Source organism: Prenolepis imparis, unplaced genomic scaffold, assembly GCF_030444845.1.
Source record: "Prenolepis imparis isolate NDT839.2.m4 unplaced genomic scaffold, iyPreImpa1.0 SCAF_7, whole genome shotgun sequence".
Lineage (NCBI taxonomy): Eukaryota > Metazoa > Arthropoda > Insecta > Hymenoptera > Formicidae > Prenolepis > Prenolepis imparis.
Window position 1 is genome coordinate 8,880,862 of NW_028141165.1, and position 15,419 is coordinate 8,896,280.

Below are 15,419 nucleotides of genomic sequence, written 5' to 3' on the forward strand. Positions count from 1 at the left end.
TCCAGCTCATGCGAGTCTCCATCTCATTGCGTAATCAGTCAGACTGATTAAGAGAAAGACAGACAGAGAGAGAGACAGTTATATACATACATAGCTGCATGGATATAAGTTGTTATCAATATAAATTGTTCGTTTTTTTTCTCTCTTTTGTGGAGATACATTTCACAGTTTCTAAAAGTTCGTCAGGGCTATTATGTAATCGGTATAATATATGTATATCCGACAAAAGTTTGACGTATTATAATTCCGCGGTCTATGACTACCATTTGTCTCGTGCTCTTCTTATATATAACTCGAATAAATCGTCGTGTTTACAATCACGTGACGATCGTCTCTGTATAAACTTTGCTCGAATTCGAAAAACACCGAGAAAACCTTTTTCGCGAACATATACACACATACACACATACGTACAGACGTACCGCGGCTAAAATCACGTACATAACAGCCCCGATCACTTGACTTCCTCTCCTGGAGCCTCGTATTTTACAGCATGCTCCTTTTTAGTATATACATACAATGCCCAGTAAGTGTTTCGGCGACAGGCAGAGTCTTGAAACAAGTTTTTATGTCGATAGTTGGCACGAGTTTATGGCGCTGTATTGTGCGACTTGCATGTTTAGTGCTTTACGTTACTGTTTGACGTTTACCAAAAATACGTTTTCCCGAATTGCGTTAAGGGGATACTCGACGATTCTACCACGATGAATGTCTGCGAACGAATCGGATGCGGCGGACATCCTTTGGTCGCTTTGCATCGTCGCTCGTCTCGTCGTGTAAAAGTCGATATGATTATTCTGTGTTTCATTAATTTTTCTCTCCGAGAGTTTTCTTCGTTTCAATCGAAATGCGATCCTTTTTTCTTCCGTTCTCTCTTCTTTCACGATTACTTTCCAAGGTTTTGCCGAAACATTCGAAGAACTCTCTTCTACCTGTCACAGAGGATAAATCCGGTAGCTGATTACATTGTTTACGATTTAGCGAGAAGTTTCTTAAAGTCATTTGTTTCTCGAGACAAGCTAATTAAGAAGCGCCAGTCGTAATATCAACGCGTTCATAATTGGATGGTAATTAATAAGGGCCAAAGGTACTGCATCTAAGCTTTCTCGCGTTTTAACTCGGTTGTATTTATCGTAGGAAACTATGCTTTCTCGAAAGCACCCTCTCTCTCTCTCGCAAAGATATATAATACGGTGATGGGATGAAATCCAAGACGTAAATACCAAGTGTTTTATGAAAATTTACTAATTTGCCTGCAAATTCGTTGGCTTGATGAGTAACAAACTAACAATAATCTATTCTACAGCTTGTAACAATTTAAAGCTAATATTGATGTCGAGTTATATCGACAATCTGGTTTAACTGCGGTCTTATATTTTAATAACTTGAATGTTTCCTTTTACTTTACAATTCTATATCTACAATATATAGGCGAAGAAAAGTAATGTAGTTAGCCAGTTATCGCGATTCAATATCGATACAACCGGTTTTGTGTTTTTCACCCAGAAACAAAGAAAAAGTTCAAAGCAGTAATACAGCAGTGCTTGAAAAATTATTTGTGGTCAGCAAAATATAATTATAAAATTTCGTTGTTATGGTTTCTTCTTCGCTTTTTAATTGGAATATTTAAAATCAATCTAAATTTAGAACGAGTAGCTTATTTATAATGCTATGCTATCGATTAAAGGCTGTCTTATGTTAGATATAGATCACACATCGTTTATCTTATATGTCGTTTCATCGTTGCAACACTAAAAGTTTACGATCACCGATTATCGTTTTACAAGAAAGTACAGTACACTGTAGAGACATCGATTAGTATATAGTTATGATATTCGGCTGACGTAGTTTCGAGATACGAGTCGCGTCAAATACGCTATAGAGAGAGAAAATGTTTTCCTTTTTATCCGTTTAGGATGCATTATACATATGTTCTAGAAGAGACTTACGAGATACGTGTGCAAGTGTCCATTCAAAGATAAAAAATTAGGACCTCTTCGAAAAAGCAAAGCCGAAAAAAAAAGAAAAAACAATTCAAGGCATCGTTTGGACATGTAACGTTGTTGTCTTGCAGGGAAGAGGAGCTCGCCACTAACTCTAGCAGGGAGACCGTCCTATCTGACGCCACCACTGCCAACCATACCCAAGCTACTGATAAACTATAGATCTAAACAATGAGACCGTATCTATCTATAATCTGCAATTGATTCATTCGGAGAAAGATATCTTGGACAATCTGGTGCGGTTAGCCAGAAACTATTATTGATCTACATATTGTTATATACATAAATGTACATATATATATATATATATATATATATATATATATATATATATATATATATTGGATGACGAGAAAGCTGTAGGGGCGTTCATTATATAGCGTGAGAAACTGTGTTAATCGATACGCACTGTGTAATTTCACATTATAAGCTACGAGATCTGATTTACAAGACCATGCTAGCTCTCGCTAGCATTATACATATACGTACTTATACGAATATTTCGGCATCACCGAATCATATCATAGACCATCACATTCTCTATGTTGTGAAATAAATCTGTCTGTTTATTTAATTATCCGGATTAAGTTTCTTTCTCTTCCATTCGCGTTAATGCGCCGCAATATATATATGTATTCACCAGTCAGGATCGACTCTGATTTCTCGTTCGAGGTCGACGAGGTCACATCAAGGTCTACGCGACGACTCCAACGAGAAATCGTATCATCCTCTGCTCTGTGAGATATTTATATACGATATATGTGTGTGTGTGTATCATAAGTTGTTGTTTGCCAAAATTACTGTGAACTTATTTTTATTTGTAAATATTTTTTCTCATCTTTTTGGTAGGAGGTTTATCTCTCAGATGAATTCTGTCTAGATGTTTAATTTGCCACAGGTTGCCGAATAACGTTTGATTCTTTCTCTCTCTTTTTTTTTAACTCTCTCTTAGTATAAGTATACATATATACATATAAATTTTACTACACAGGCCAGTGAAACGCTGTACTAGTACATGATTAGAAACTGTGAAATGAATCATTATATACATATACGTATTTATATTTTGTCAAGTGTATAAAAAAGAAACACGAGTGCAGCTGTGCATCCGTGAAATTCGCGCACGGATTCTTAGCGTTACTCGTGATCTCAAGATCCGTGAATCCGTCCAGTTATGGGGATCCACGGATCTCTGAATCCGAGAATGATCGATACAAACGATCACAGACAAAGCTAGATAAAGGTAAAGAAAAAAGTCAAACGTAACTTATTCTATGTACAACATTTGTTGTAACTCTCTCTAAAACGTCGAACAGTATTTAAGTTCGGATAACAAGCTGAATAACATCTAAGATATCATTCATCATCTCGTCGAAACCGTAAGATCGCGTAATCAGCATAAAAATTAACCTACATTTTCCCTATAAATTTCGCATCTTGAGTTTTCTTTGCATCTGTAGCTGTGTCTTTCCTACATTCATTCATCATTCATTGTTCAAAATATCATATATCATCAAGTTATAATAAGTTCAGCTGATCATATCGTAGTATATGGTAACATCCGTCATAGTAAAATCGTAATAACGGTATAGCTGGCTCCAACAGATTCCCGATTCGTTATATTAATTCGAGTAAAAGCGATTAAATTAGAAACACATTAATGGCGAATAATAAGATTAAATTAAACTCTCGTAATGTATTTTTATATGTAATTTTATACGACATGCAACACGAGTGCATGCTCGAGTCGATGCTCCGGAAGAAAATTCGTGTGATGAGAAAAGCGAAAAAGAAAAAGGGAAAAGAAAAAAAAAGAATCAATAAAAATGTGATTTAAAGAAATGGAAACTTGGACAAGTCGCGTGATGTTTTGCAGGAGCATGCTAAACTGTGTGAATGCATTAGAGGGACACATACCGCCAGCAGAGAGCGCAGCCCTGATGGTGGCAGAGGAGAAGCCACATCCTGATTCATGTAAGGCTTTAAAAAAAAAAAACCCTGACCAACATCGTTAATACGATAATCTGTAAAACCCTGTCATCTTCGTCCGCAAGACAAACAATTCTTTCAATACGGCTGCGAATTTATCGAGACGGGATTTTATTCCCTCTCGGTTTATATTTTGTGCGATAATTACGGATAATCAGGTGTCCTCGATTTCTTTCGTACTTTGCATCCCTATTTACAAATAGACCATTCGGAATATTTTGGCAATTTGTACGAATAAATTGAATAAAAATTGACATACGCACTGACTCTATTAAATAAATATAAATAAAAATTAGAATTTTCGAAATAGAGCCCTTTTCACTGTATCAGATTTTTGCATCTTTATCATTTATTTATTTTATTTTATATCATATCTTGCATATTATGTTTAAAATATTTGTTAATCATTTTTTCACATACCTGATCATCTCATCTATCATGCATTAAATTTCAGCTATATTTTTCTGCGCGTAAAATATTAATTATACAACATATTTTTCATCAAATCATTAGTTAATTAATTATTGAGCGTGCAAGAATTGTTTGCCATGCGTTGCTTTACGCGCATATCCATCATTCTGCATGCCATATGTATGTTCGTAAGTTTTCCTGATTTGTAGTTTTCATTGTGGAACATCTGTTTTGAATTTATTTGCGAACGTTACTTTTCTGCTTTCAGTATAATTCGAAAGTGCAGAGGCATCAAAGTGCTGGTTATACGACAGTCAAAGTATACATTGTGCCGCTTCGACAAGACACACACGAGTGATTATAGCGAGAAAACATTATTTATCTCTTTTCGCGATAACAAGTAAATTAAGAAAATAATAATAAAAAAAAAAGATGAACGACAGATCACAATATGTCGCAACGTATACTCTATATATTGAGAGATCAAAGAGACTTTAATCTATTTATAACAACATCCATTAGAATAATTGCACAAACAATTAATCATTTTTTTTTAAACTTCCGTCTGTCTCTGCGAGGAAAATGGAATTTCAGACTAAATCTGTTCGACAAACGTTTTCTTTGCTTATATTCACATTCTGTTCTTATTCTACATAATAATTTACGTTGAACATCGATCTAGTGGTTTTCTACTTTGGCTTTTTTTGATTTCACACATCGCTTGAGTAAATCATTCTCGCGAAAACTCGCTGGACTTTTCGAGTTCCAGTAGAGCTTATTTTTCTGTCAATCATCATCTATAGAAAATATACAGAGGCAAGCTACATATATAATTACTAGTTATCATGTCAATCAAACAATCGAAAATATATTGCCTTCGTAGAGCAACGATTCTCGGCAATATTTTTGCAGTAATCTGTAATAAACTGTAAACGATGTCTATATCACACACACGTACACATATACACATACACAGAATAATAAGCTCTATATGTATTACATACGTACTATTATAATTTATCATCATCTCTGTGCAAACATGACAGTTTCCCATCCTGTATTGTATATTTATATACATTTTGGAATTAATTAATGCTACGTAATCTCACGCAAAACGAAAAATTGGGTATAGATAAATATACTCATATATACTGCTTCATTTATACGAATATTATATCGTATATATATTTATATATCTTATGCGCTATCGACACTGGCCTTTGTAGTAGTTTAAACGGAAGGCAGGCCAATCTTTCTCTCATTGACACATATAATACATATACTATATACTGACATAGCATCTCTGTGAAATTGATGTGGCAATCAGGGGCGAGGATTTATTTCGTTATGTAATAAATTCTTATAGGCCAATGTACATATACGTACGTATATTATACTTGGCGTTGTTGCTGTTAATTTTAGTACGATGCTGTACAATAATACATATGCTCTCGCAGCATGAATGGTGTAACGGGCATGAATGTAATTTCCAGTGCGCGCATGAATGTAATCTCTAGTGCGTAGGATCGAAGAGCAATTTCATCTCTCGTGAGACATATTTTCAGCTTCGGACGTTTGGCTTTGAAAAACCTTAAGTCACTTAATTACTTAATCCCGTTAATTTAATTGATAATTAGTCTTTGTAATTAAGATACCTCGCGTGTGGCAAGAGGGAGACACGAATATATATATTCTTGCTAATTGTATATATATAGGTATACAAACACGAGTATACCATGTTTGTTCAAATTGAAGAAATATTTTTCCAAAACATCACACGTCAGCGATAATATTATTCTTGTTTGTTGCTTGAAAATTTCGTTGAAAAATATTCGTACGTGAACGAATATTTATTTCGCAATAACAGGGATTATCTTTCTCGTCTTAAACACCGATGAATACATATACATATATCCAGGGAAACTTTGAACATCGGACAGAATAATTCCCAACGCGATTACCTTCTTTTTGGCCAGTTTATATCAATGCGCTTAAATTGCATGGGATTAGCTCTGAGACTGTTGAAAGTAGCAGTGGCTATAAAGAAGGAGCTTATCGCACGATACCGTCTTGAATTTTAAGGATAATTGCTAAACACATACACACACACACAGATACAGACACGAAGACAGAAGCATCATATATAGATATATATTTGCCCTGCCGATGATCCTACGAGGAAAGACCGAGGCTCAACGAGATCGAGAGAGCGGTAGAAGCTTGCTTGTTGTTCTTACACGAGAGACACACATATATACATACATATATATATACTTAGCAATGTGTCCGAAAAGTAGTTGACGAGTAATTGACACACGTGGAGTCGAGGGGGAGTCGCGTGAGAGACACGTGAGATTAACGTGCACCCCACAGTTGTGTTTGCAGCTGGATCCGAGCGCTCTTCCGTCGCTCCCGCTCAGCCGGAGAGACCACCGCCCCCGCTTCCCCCGCCACGCTTTCCGAACAGCGGTGTCTGACAATGGGAAACAGCTCCTCTTAATATCGGTAACCTAGTGATCATGAACGCGCCGATACCGCTGCCGCTGCTGCTCACCACCAGCAGCCTTAGCCTGGAGACCCAGCTGTACGAGATCATCACCGAGAGCAGCAAGGCCTGCGCGGCCTTCCTCCGGAACAGTCTGCGTCGCGCGACCAGCCTCGGCTGGACGGCGACCGAGGGCTTCGAGACGACGGGGATGACGACGAGCGGCGCGATAATATGCAGCGAGCAGTGAGAGGAGAAAAACCGGAAACCGGAGAAAGAAAACGAGAAAAAAAAAAAAGAAAACGCGAAGCGGAGTATTGCGAGAAATCCCATAATCGGGTGATACATTGAGTGACGAGTGTTCCTCGTTTTTTCGATCGATCGCGATCTCTCTCTCTCTCTCTCTCTCTCTCTCTCTCTCTTTGTGTATGTCTGTCTGTCTCTAATCTCTCCGCGAGTTGCGAATTCGTTCAATGAAGAGCGTGGGGGATCGATCGGGGCAATTTTTTTTTGAAGAAGAAGAGTATTCTCATTGAACGAATGTATTCTGTCTGATGTTTGTGAGGATAAATGAGGCACCGCGATTATTTTTTTCAATGACGTTCAACCGGACGTCGCGTCGCTTCTTAATCGTTTCGTGATATTTATGAAATAAGTATATATAAATTGCGACTCGCGACTTCGTGACTTCGTAAGGATTATTGGGTTCGTCGTTGGGAAAAATTCCGGTGTCCGAAATTACCTCGATCGAGCCTACATCTCGATGGTGCTTAGCGACGATAAATTAATTCGGGGGATGTCCTGAGAAAAGTTTTGAATATACACGAATAGGAGGGATGGCTTTGAAATCGCCTAACAGGCTAATGTCGAAAGATGATGCCTCCTTCTCGCGGGAGGAGCGGAAGTCTTTCCTTACGATCTTCCCTCAGGCAATCGGAAGTCAGAAAAAAAATCGCGCACACTCGAGACGAACGATCGAGACGAGCATAATAGATAATCGAAATGTTGCGAAAGTGATTTGTGCCTAGACGAGTACGGAAAAATAGAAAAAAAATGGTGCAAGAATGGGGCCGCATCAAGCAATCACGCACTTAATATATGAGTACTCGGAACTTTGTGCGAACATCGAAGGATATCGAAATGTGAATCGGCAGACACACACACACACGCATACGAGGAGGCAGGGGGAGGGAGAGGCAGCTTTTAAAGAACAAAGGGTCGTATCCCCTTCTCCCGTTTTGCGTAACACAACCCCCTTCGTCCTCGAGAGAGAGAACGAAGCACGACGAACGTGTATATCTATAATATATATGAGATACCTCTTCACTTTTATATCATTAATTTTCTAGGACTCATGTGTCGGGACTACGTGTCGTTTTTTGTATCACACTCTGTCCTCTCTGTACGATTCATCGCAATGTGTTGTGTATTTATTAAGCCGCGCGCTGTTACTCTTCCGCGACGACGACGACGACGGAATGGGATTGGGATAGATGATAGATCGTGCGAGCGCGACTGCCATATAAAAAAAAAAACCCGCAACAAATTCAAAAGATTACGCGAGCTGCCCTCGAGACACTGTGATATTTTCTTTTCGTCGTTTCCGGTGTTCGATCCCGGAATTATCGAGAGCGAATGTACATGGCTATAATATATATATGCCGGAGAGAAACGGTATCGAATTCGTTCGCTTCGCAGAAAGGACTGATTAATTTTCCGAATGAACGAAGAGACGATGAACGATTTGAAAGGCGTTTAAAAACGATAGAAAATTCGCCGGTTGTAAAGGGGTGCATCAAACCTCTGATGAAAAAATTGAGGAGTTAAAAGGAATTAAGATATATAAAAAAAATCCTGCCGATTCCTTTTAAATCCGCCTGTTTTTTCCGTTCCGAGGGAAGGCTAGCGATTTTTTCGAAATTCACGAAATCAAAGGAGAAAAGGGGAAAAAAAGGATTTACTTGCCTTTATATATAAGTCGCGGTGCGTAACAGTGCGTTTAACGAACAAGTATAGCGATTTCTGGTATATCGAAGATCTCAAATTGGGTATCGACCAAACTGCATTAAATTAATGTCAAAAGAAACCACGTGGAATTATTAGCTTATCTTTCGATTTAGCCGCGACCTCGACGACGTTCGCGATCACGTCGAACTCATACGGTGCCTCTCGACGACCGCAGTATATATTCACGAACTATTAATCAACCATACTTTATCTTACAAGAGACGCAGGGTACACTTACAATACACTTTCAGCCGTTTCGGCCGAGTGGGTGTGTCGATTCCTCGATTATTCGCATCCCAAATATATCTGCAATATATCTTGAAATCATCTTAAATCGATGATACATCAGAATACAAAAAAAAAAAAAAAAAAATATTTTGCGGAATAAAATACGAGTAAAAATTTATCTAAAAATTGATAAATCATGAATTTTTCTAATCCTCGTAAAAGATAATTTCGTAACTCGCATATCTGAATTGATGAATCCTCGATATTTCATCGATGCAATTTTATTTTTTTAACGCGACAGGAATCGACACCTTCCCGCCCGAATCACGAAATCAATAACAGCAGCCTGTCTGCGCAGAGGCATGCCTTTTCTTACTCCGTCATTAATCTTTCGTCCCTCCTCCCTCTCCTCCCTCCCCCGCTGCTATCGATCTTTTTAACGGAAGTGCACGCGATTCGATATTTCGGGGGACTCCGAGGGAGACGTCGATCTCTCCTTCCTCTTCAAACCCCCCACGTGCTGTACATATACGTGTATATACTTGTATACTTCTACTCTGTACTTGAGAGACGTTGCTGAGCCGCACAGCAAGTGTATAATAATCCAATATAACTGGAGAGAGAACTAGCATACTCCGTTTCCCGCTAAAAAAAGTAGCCTTACCGACAAGTGACACAAACGAGGACAAGTACATCTCTCCATTGACACTGACTCAGAGCCGTTTTAGATCCCAAGTAAGTCGATCGAGCAATATCCCTCGTGGCTCTTTCGAAAGAAGTCCTTCCTTTCTTTCGCGATAGTAGGTACGAACCGACGAAATCGGCTTCTATCGTTCGTCGTTTTTACGTTGCATTCACGTTTACCTCCATGCTAGAGCTGTACGCAAAGATCTGAAATACGTAATCGTATCGTGAATCGTTCGATCTATAGATCCGTGAGTATTATGCAAAAAAAATGACTTACCGATTTGATGACTGTCGCGGTTCGCATCTTCCAGTATCATCCGAACATCGATGAATAAGTCTCGATATCAGTGAAGACCCATCGCGTGTTTCTGATCGAATTAATCTGTAAAAAAAGAAAGAAATCGATGAATACCTTGCATAGTTACAAGTTTCTATCATTTTTCGAATCAGAAATTAATTTAAAAAAGTCTTTTCATTCCTTTATCTAGCTCTCTCTACTAATATTCATCTCTTCCTCTCTCAATGGAATTATAAATTAATATTTTTCTTAATGAGAATTGAAATACGTTCAGAGAGAATTTCTTAGTATTTCGTATTGTTCATTTTATTTCAGAATGGGGGAGAATAAAAAGATTAACTAATGATGTGTCATGCAATGTAAGCCTAATAATAATATCTTTTATTCGTTACGCGAACTTTTTGATAATTAAAAAATATGTGCGTGGGATTCCAAGCATTTCTTGGATCGTTCTTTTGTTGTTTCATATATAAAGTGTCTCTGAAATTCACATCATTACTTAAACTTTTCTAAGAAAGTAAGCCGAGATTGATCTCTCATCTTAATTAACAAAAAGATTATTTATCCAAACGCGCTTGTATAAGGAATAAAGATTGATGTTGATACGTTAAAAATAAAAAAAAGGATAAAAAGTCAAAAGCTTAAAATTTTTTAAACTTAGAATTTCAATTTTACAGAATTTATTCAGATTGTTCAGAGTAAATTCCTGGAGATTCTTTCTCTAGAGCAACTCTCTACTTGCGGGGCAACAAAGTGACTTTGAATAGATACGCTGTTTCGAAGATCGCGACGTAAACGCAATATAGTATTTAGAATAGAGAAGATAAACGAATGTGAAGAAAAAAAAAAGATCCAAATGGAATCACGCGCAAAAAAAGACGCGTCGTACGATATCATTCGAATGTGAGAGCGATTAAAGGAAGTTTTTAATTATAAGCTGTCCAAAACATACAGAATCAGTGAGAAAGGCAATAAAGCTATATTGAACTGAAGAAGAAAAAAAAATATACTAAAGTAGAGCTCTTTGCATTATATGAGTATTATCAGAGAATTCAGAATACTATATTAATTATCGATAACTCTAGGCTAGGCGTATATACATATAGAAACTATATATAGCTACTAGATGATAGTAGCACTGCGTAACAAGCTAATTAATATAATTGGAAACTTCACCGAGACGGGCGAATACTCTCTCTTTCTCTCTCCTCTCTCTCTTTCTCACACACCTGTGCAATGACTGTATAATAATTATATCGCGGATCAAGTATATCGCCATTATATCACCATTTCGGAATCATCATTACAAGCTTTATAACAAACGCGGTAATTACCCAGAGAAATATGATGTACGTGCGATTATATATTTTGGTTCAAATTAGGCGCGTCGATTCCGGCAACTCTCGCAGGATCCTCGAAGCCGACGTATGTGCGAATTACTACGTCGCCATAGTAAAAAGAGATTGCAAACGCGCGTGCGCGTGTCGGTTATTATTGTAACTGTAAAACTATATCCGGCTCTCACACATCGCGCTGCGGCAACACACACATACACATACATACACCTGTTGAAGAAACCTTCTTTCGATTACCACCTCACCGAGAAAAGGCATGCTGCGATATGTGTTCACAAAAAATAGATCATTGGCACCAAAAAAGAAAAAAAAACCGTTATCACCGTCACACACGCGGCAATTTCTATATATCCTCGAGAATAAAATGCAGTATGCCGTAACGTTAATTAAAGAAGAAAAAAAGAAAATTAACGCTAGATCCGTAAGCGAGTTAAACGAAAGGCGTTTTTCCGTTCTGCGTGCGAATTACGCGTCTCGAGAGAGAGAAAAACGTCACACGGGGAAGGCCTTTCTTAGTCCTTACGCGCGAAAAGGATTACACTTATCTGTAATTGAGAGACCCACGTATATATAATATTATAACAAGAATTCGTTTCTAAAAAAAAAAAATTGTAATAACGCGCGCGCGTATACATATATATATACATATATACATATATATTATAAAAAAATGGCTACTTAAACCGCGAAGACCTAATAATGTATTTCGCACTCACCACGACTTTGATAAAAAAGATAAGCAATGATCGCATCAATGGTTTCGAGTCAATGACACAATATTAAACTCATTGAGTATTACAACGTTTATAGAGCCTTAAAAGGGAGAAAAAAAAAGAGAAAAAGAAAAAAAGCAAGCAGAGAAATTTTCGAACAGTCCAGCAAAATATAAGTGATTACAATAACGATTTGTAAAATAAGTTCACTGCCACTCAAACGACTTGCGCCCCTTAGGAGAGCGCCAATATTCCAAGATGTGAATGTGTACAGTTATGTGAAAAGTATATTATATATATAATAACGTAATTATATTTACATATGATACTAATTAGCATTATGTAAAACTAAATAGCATGTAACGATACTAAGAGTGGTATACATACGTAGAACATAGGTAACGAGAAAGAAAAAAAATACACACATACACACACGCACGCATACACACATACATACATATATACTGATCGCAGAATTATTTCAAGCAAAACGTTTACGCGACCGTTCATTTGTACATTACGATATTAAAGATTAGCATTAACAGAAACAGGTTTCGTTGCTAAAACGATATATAATAAAGAGTTCGATTGATATACTTTTTCCTTTCGTCGCTTCTACACACGAAAAAAGGGCATCTATTTTTATCTATAATTATAAGTTCGAAATCGAGATTCTCTCTCCAAGTATCGTCGTTATCAACAGATCTGGTGACAGATTTAACCGTATATTTAATCAGCTTTCTCCATTGTGAGCGCGATCGACACACACAGTGCCCGCGTAATACAACGTATATTTCGGATTAATGTGTTGTCTAAATGCTTTGCAATTTTTCTCTCACGGAACGCGATATGTTCTGTGCGATTTGCATTTGTTAAGTGTTATGTAATTGAATTCTTTTTATAAAAGCCCTTACATTCTCTGTGAAAATGTTTTACTTCACCTCGTCGCTATCCCAACGCGAGATCAATTAGCGAAATACGCATGTATTGAAATATTAGATAAGTGTTTTATTATTATCATTCATTGTAAATTTATATCACATTGGCAAATATAATCCGGTCGATGAATGTTTTCGCGGGCAAAAAAAAATATAGGCATTAAATTATTATTATTCATTATACCTCATTATTGTATATTATTAATAAAGTCCTTGCAAAGATTCACATTTATTCGACTGAATTGCCAGACACCGAGCTTGTGTCTTACGGCTTGCATTCCTGATGATAAGGCTCTAAAGTTCGAAAGTCTCTCCAAGTTGGAGGCAGCGCGCTGTGCAAATACAGGCCGCAGCGTTTGCAAGGTTCGCTAAATAAAGTGTTTAGACCATGTAACCATGTCTGGAAATGAGAGAAAGTTTGATAACGACTGCATGACCCGGACATCTACGATCTGCACGATTAACGATTAGCGTAATATCATAACAGACGATTAAAATCGTAATCAATTAATTCAGTAATGTAATATTCATGACACAAAAACATAATTAAAAGCATAAATCATTACCATAAATGATCGCACTGCTAATTCGGGTAGTGCGAGAGAATGGAAATGCAACATCGCCGCGTGCGCGTTCTCCGTCACTTTGCGGAAGACTTTATGCCTGGATTCCGTCCACAGATCCATCGTTTCGAAATGACCCTTGATTACGACCCGCTCTATCATCAATCCTTTGAACGCTATCAACGCCTTCAGGACATGTCCCAGGGTGACGTGTAATACTGCATTCGACGCGAACGGACGGGACACAGACACTGTCATGTCATTGAACTGCCGTTCGATTGTTGATAGCATGGAATCGACTTGCCTGTTTAAAAGCACACACATACATTAAAATTAATTCAAACTCACGTTCCAAAATAAAAGCATCACGTTCACCGATTAATACATAGATCATTAGAATTAAGAGTAGCTTACGCTTGAGATACATTATGACTACTGGTGTAGAACGGTCTTGTCTTCTTCGTTCTACTTGCAACCATGTAAGATCTCTTTAACGAATTCTGATTGAGCAATGTATAAGCAACGTTACTATATTCGTGAATCTTATCTGTCCACTTATAACAATTGACGAGTGTACTATAAAGCGCTTGTCTTTCCTGCGTCGTTTCTTGACTAAGATATGTTGTGCTGGCTAAATTAAATGGACCCGGTGGCGGATTTAAACTACTTATTATCTGTTCTACATCTCTGTTTCAAACAACAAACAATAATCCTATAAGTAAATTGTTTCATAATAGTCCAATAATAGAACTATTATATTATCTCATTTAAAATTGTCTCATTATATTCTGTTTTCTAAGGATAAATTATTTTACATTATTTTATTTTATTACCTCAAGTTAAGATTCACAGTAGTCAATAGCTCTTGTAACTCTAGTAAGTATTTGGATTCTTTATTTTCATCTCCATGCTCCGCCCGCAAACCATTTCCAAGAGAATCAAACACTTGTCCAACATTAGAGCGGAGTACTTTGATAGCTGTCAGCGCTGCCTGTAGTTGCTCCATTTACACCTGTTAACATATTGTACATATATATTAATATATCTGTTCACAATGTATAATGTGATGTTTTTCAACATATCACAAAAATCTGCACAAAGTGCAATATTTATAAAAGGCCTCTACTTAATGGAATTAATGATTCATTTATGTTTTGTGAAATATAATATGGATAATAAAAAAAGTTTCTAAAAAAAAAACACTAATGTTTTAGCAGACAACAGTCTCCAATTTTTTATTTTAGTATTTTATATCAAACACATCTATTCAGGTTATGTTATTAACAAATGTTATGTTTAATATATCCTATTTTGTGTAAAAGTATAAAAAGTCACTGAAATCTTCTGTTTTTGTTAATTTCTAACCTTCTCTCTCACGATCGTCGACTAGAGACGACAGCCGCTTGATTTTTGACAAACGCTTTTGAATTAAAAGCAAACTCGGATTAACAATGAATACCTGACGTACAATACAGTTAATTAATACAGTCAATTAAGATTTCTCTCCAATGTAAAACTGACGCCCAACATTTTCACTTCGCATATCACTTCTTTCCGTTATTTATTTATATAGAGTGTCTTCTACCATATGATTTTCATTCACCTTCGAGTATATATATGAAAGAACGTAAACAATGCAGTTTCATTGTTCCAGCTGACGATGAAATACGTCGTCAGGTGGCATTCATGATGCTTATTATTTCCACTTGTCGTCGTATGTAACGCTGTAGTCGTTTGTGATT

General features: G+C 37.0%; 2 protein-coding genes across 34 annotated transcripts in view; one reads left to right on the forward strand and one right to left on the reverse strand.

The window, feature by feature from the left end:
• Positions 1-10,997, forward strand: part of Glut1 (Glucose transporter 1) — a 34,148-nt gene extending 23,151 nt beyond the window's left edge. For 18 of the 29 annotated variants that reach the window (XM_083043233.1, XM_083043238.1, XM_083043241.1 and 15 more), the window contains 2 exons: positions 3,880-3,977; positions 6,777-10,997. In XM_083043233.1, the coding sequence (XP_082899359.1) occupies positions 3,880-3,977; positions 6,777-6,880 (202 nt within the window). In that variant the 3' untranslated portion in view covers positions 6,881-10,997. Of the gene's footprint in view, positions 1-2,074; positions 2,578-3,879; positions 3,978-4,671 lie in introns of those variants that run through there. The other 11 variants (XM_083043249.1, XM_083043253.1, XM_083043254.1 and 8 more) reach the window with 4 other exon arrangements.
• The window catches only part of Med27 (mediator complex subunit 27), a 146,301-nt gene continuing 140,863 nt past the window's right edge, over positions 9,982-15,419 (reverse strand). The window contains exons 1-6 of one of the 5 annotated variants that reach the window (XM_083043278.1): positions 15,043-15,262; positions 14,511-14,689; positions 14,092-14,364; positions 13,681-13,981; positions 10,088-10,192; positions 9,982-10,014 (exon numbers count right to left, since the gene is read on the reverse strand). In XM_083043278.1, coding sequence (XP_082899404.1) covers positions 10,124-10,192; positions 13,681-13,981; positions 14,092-14,364; positions 14,511-14,683 — 816 coding nt within the window. In that variant the 5' untranslated portion in view covers positions 14,684-14,689; positions 15,043-15,262 and the 3' untranslated portion in view covers positions 9,982-10,014; positions 10,088-10,123. Of the gene's footprint in view, positions 10,015-10,087; positions 10,193-12,450; positions 13,515-13,680; positions 13,982-14,091; positions 14,365-14,510; positions 14,690-15,042; positions 15,263-15,419 lie in introns of those variants that run through there. The other 4 variants (XR_014425785.1, XR_014425786.1, XM_083043276.1 and 1 more) reach the window with 4 other exon arrangements.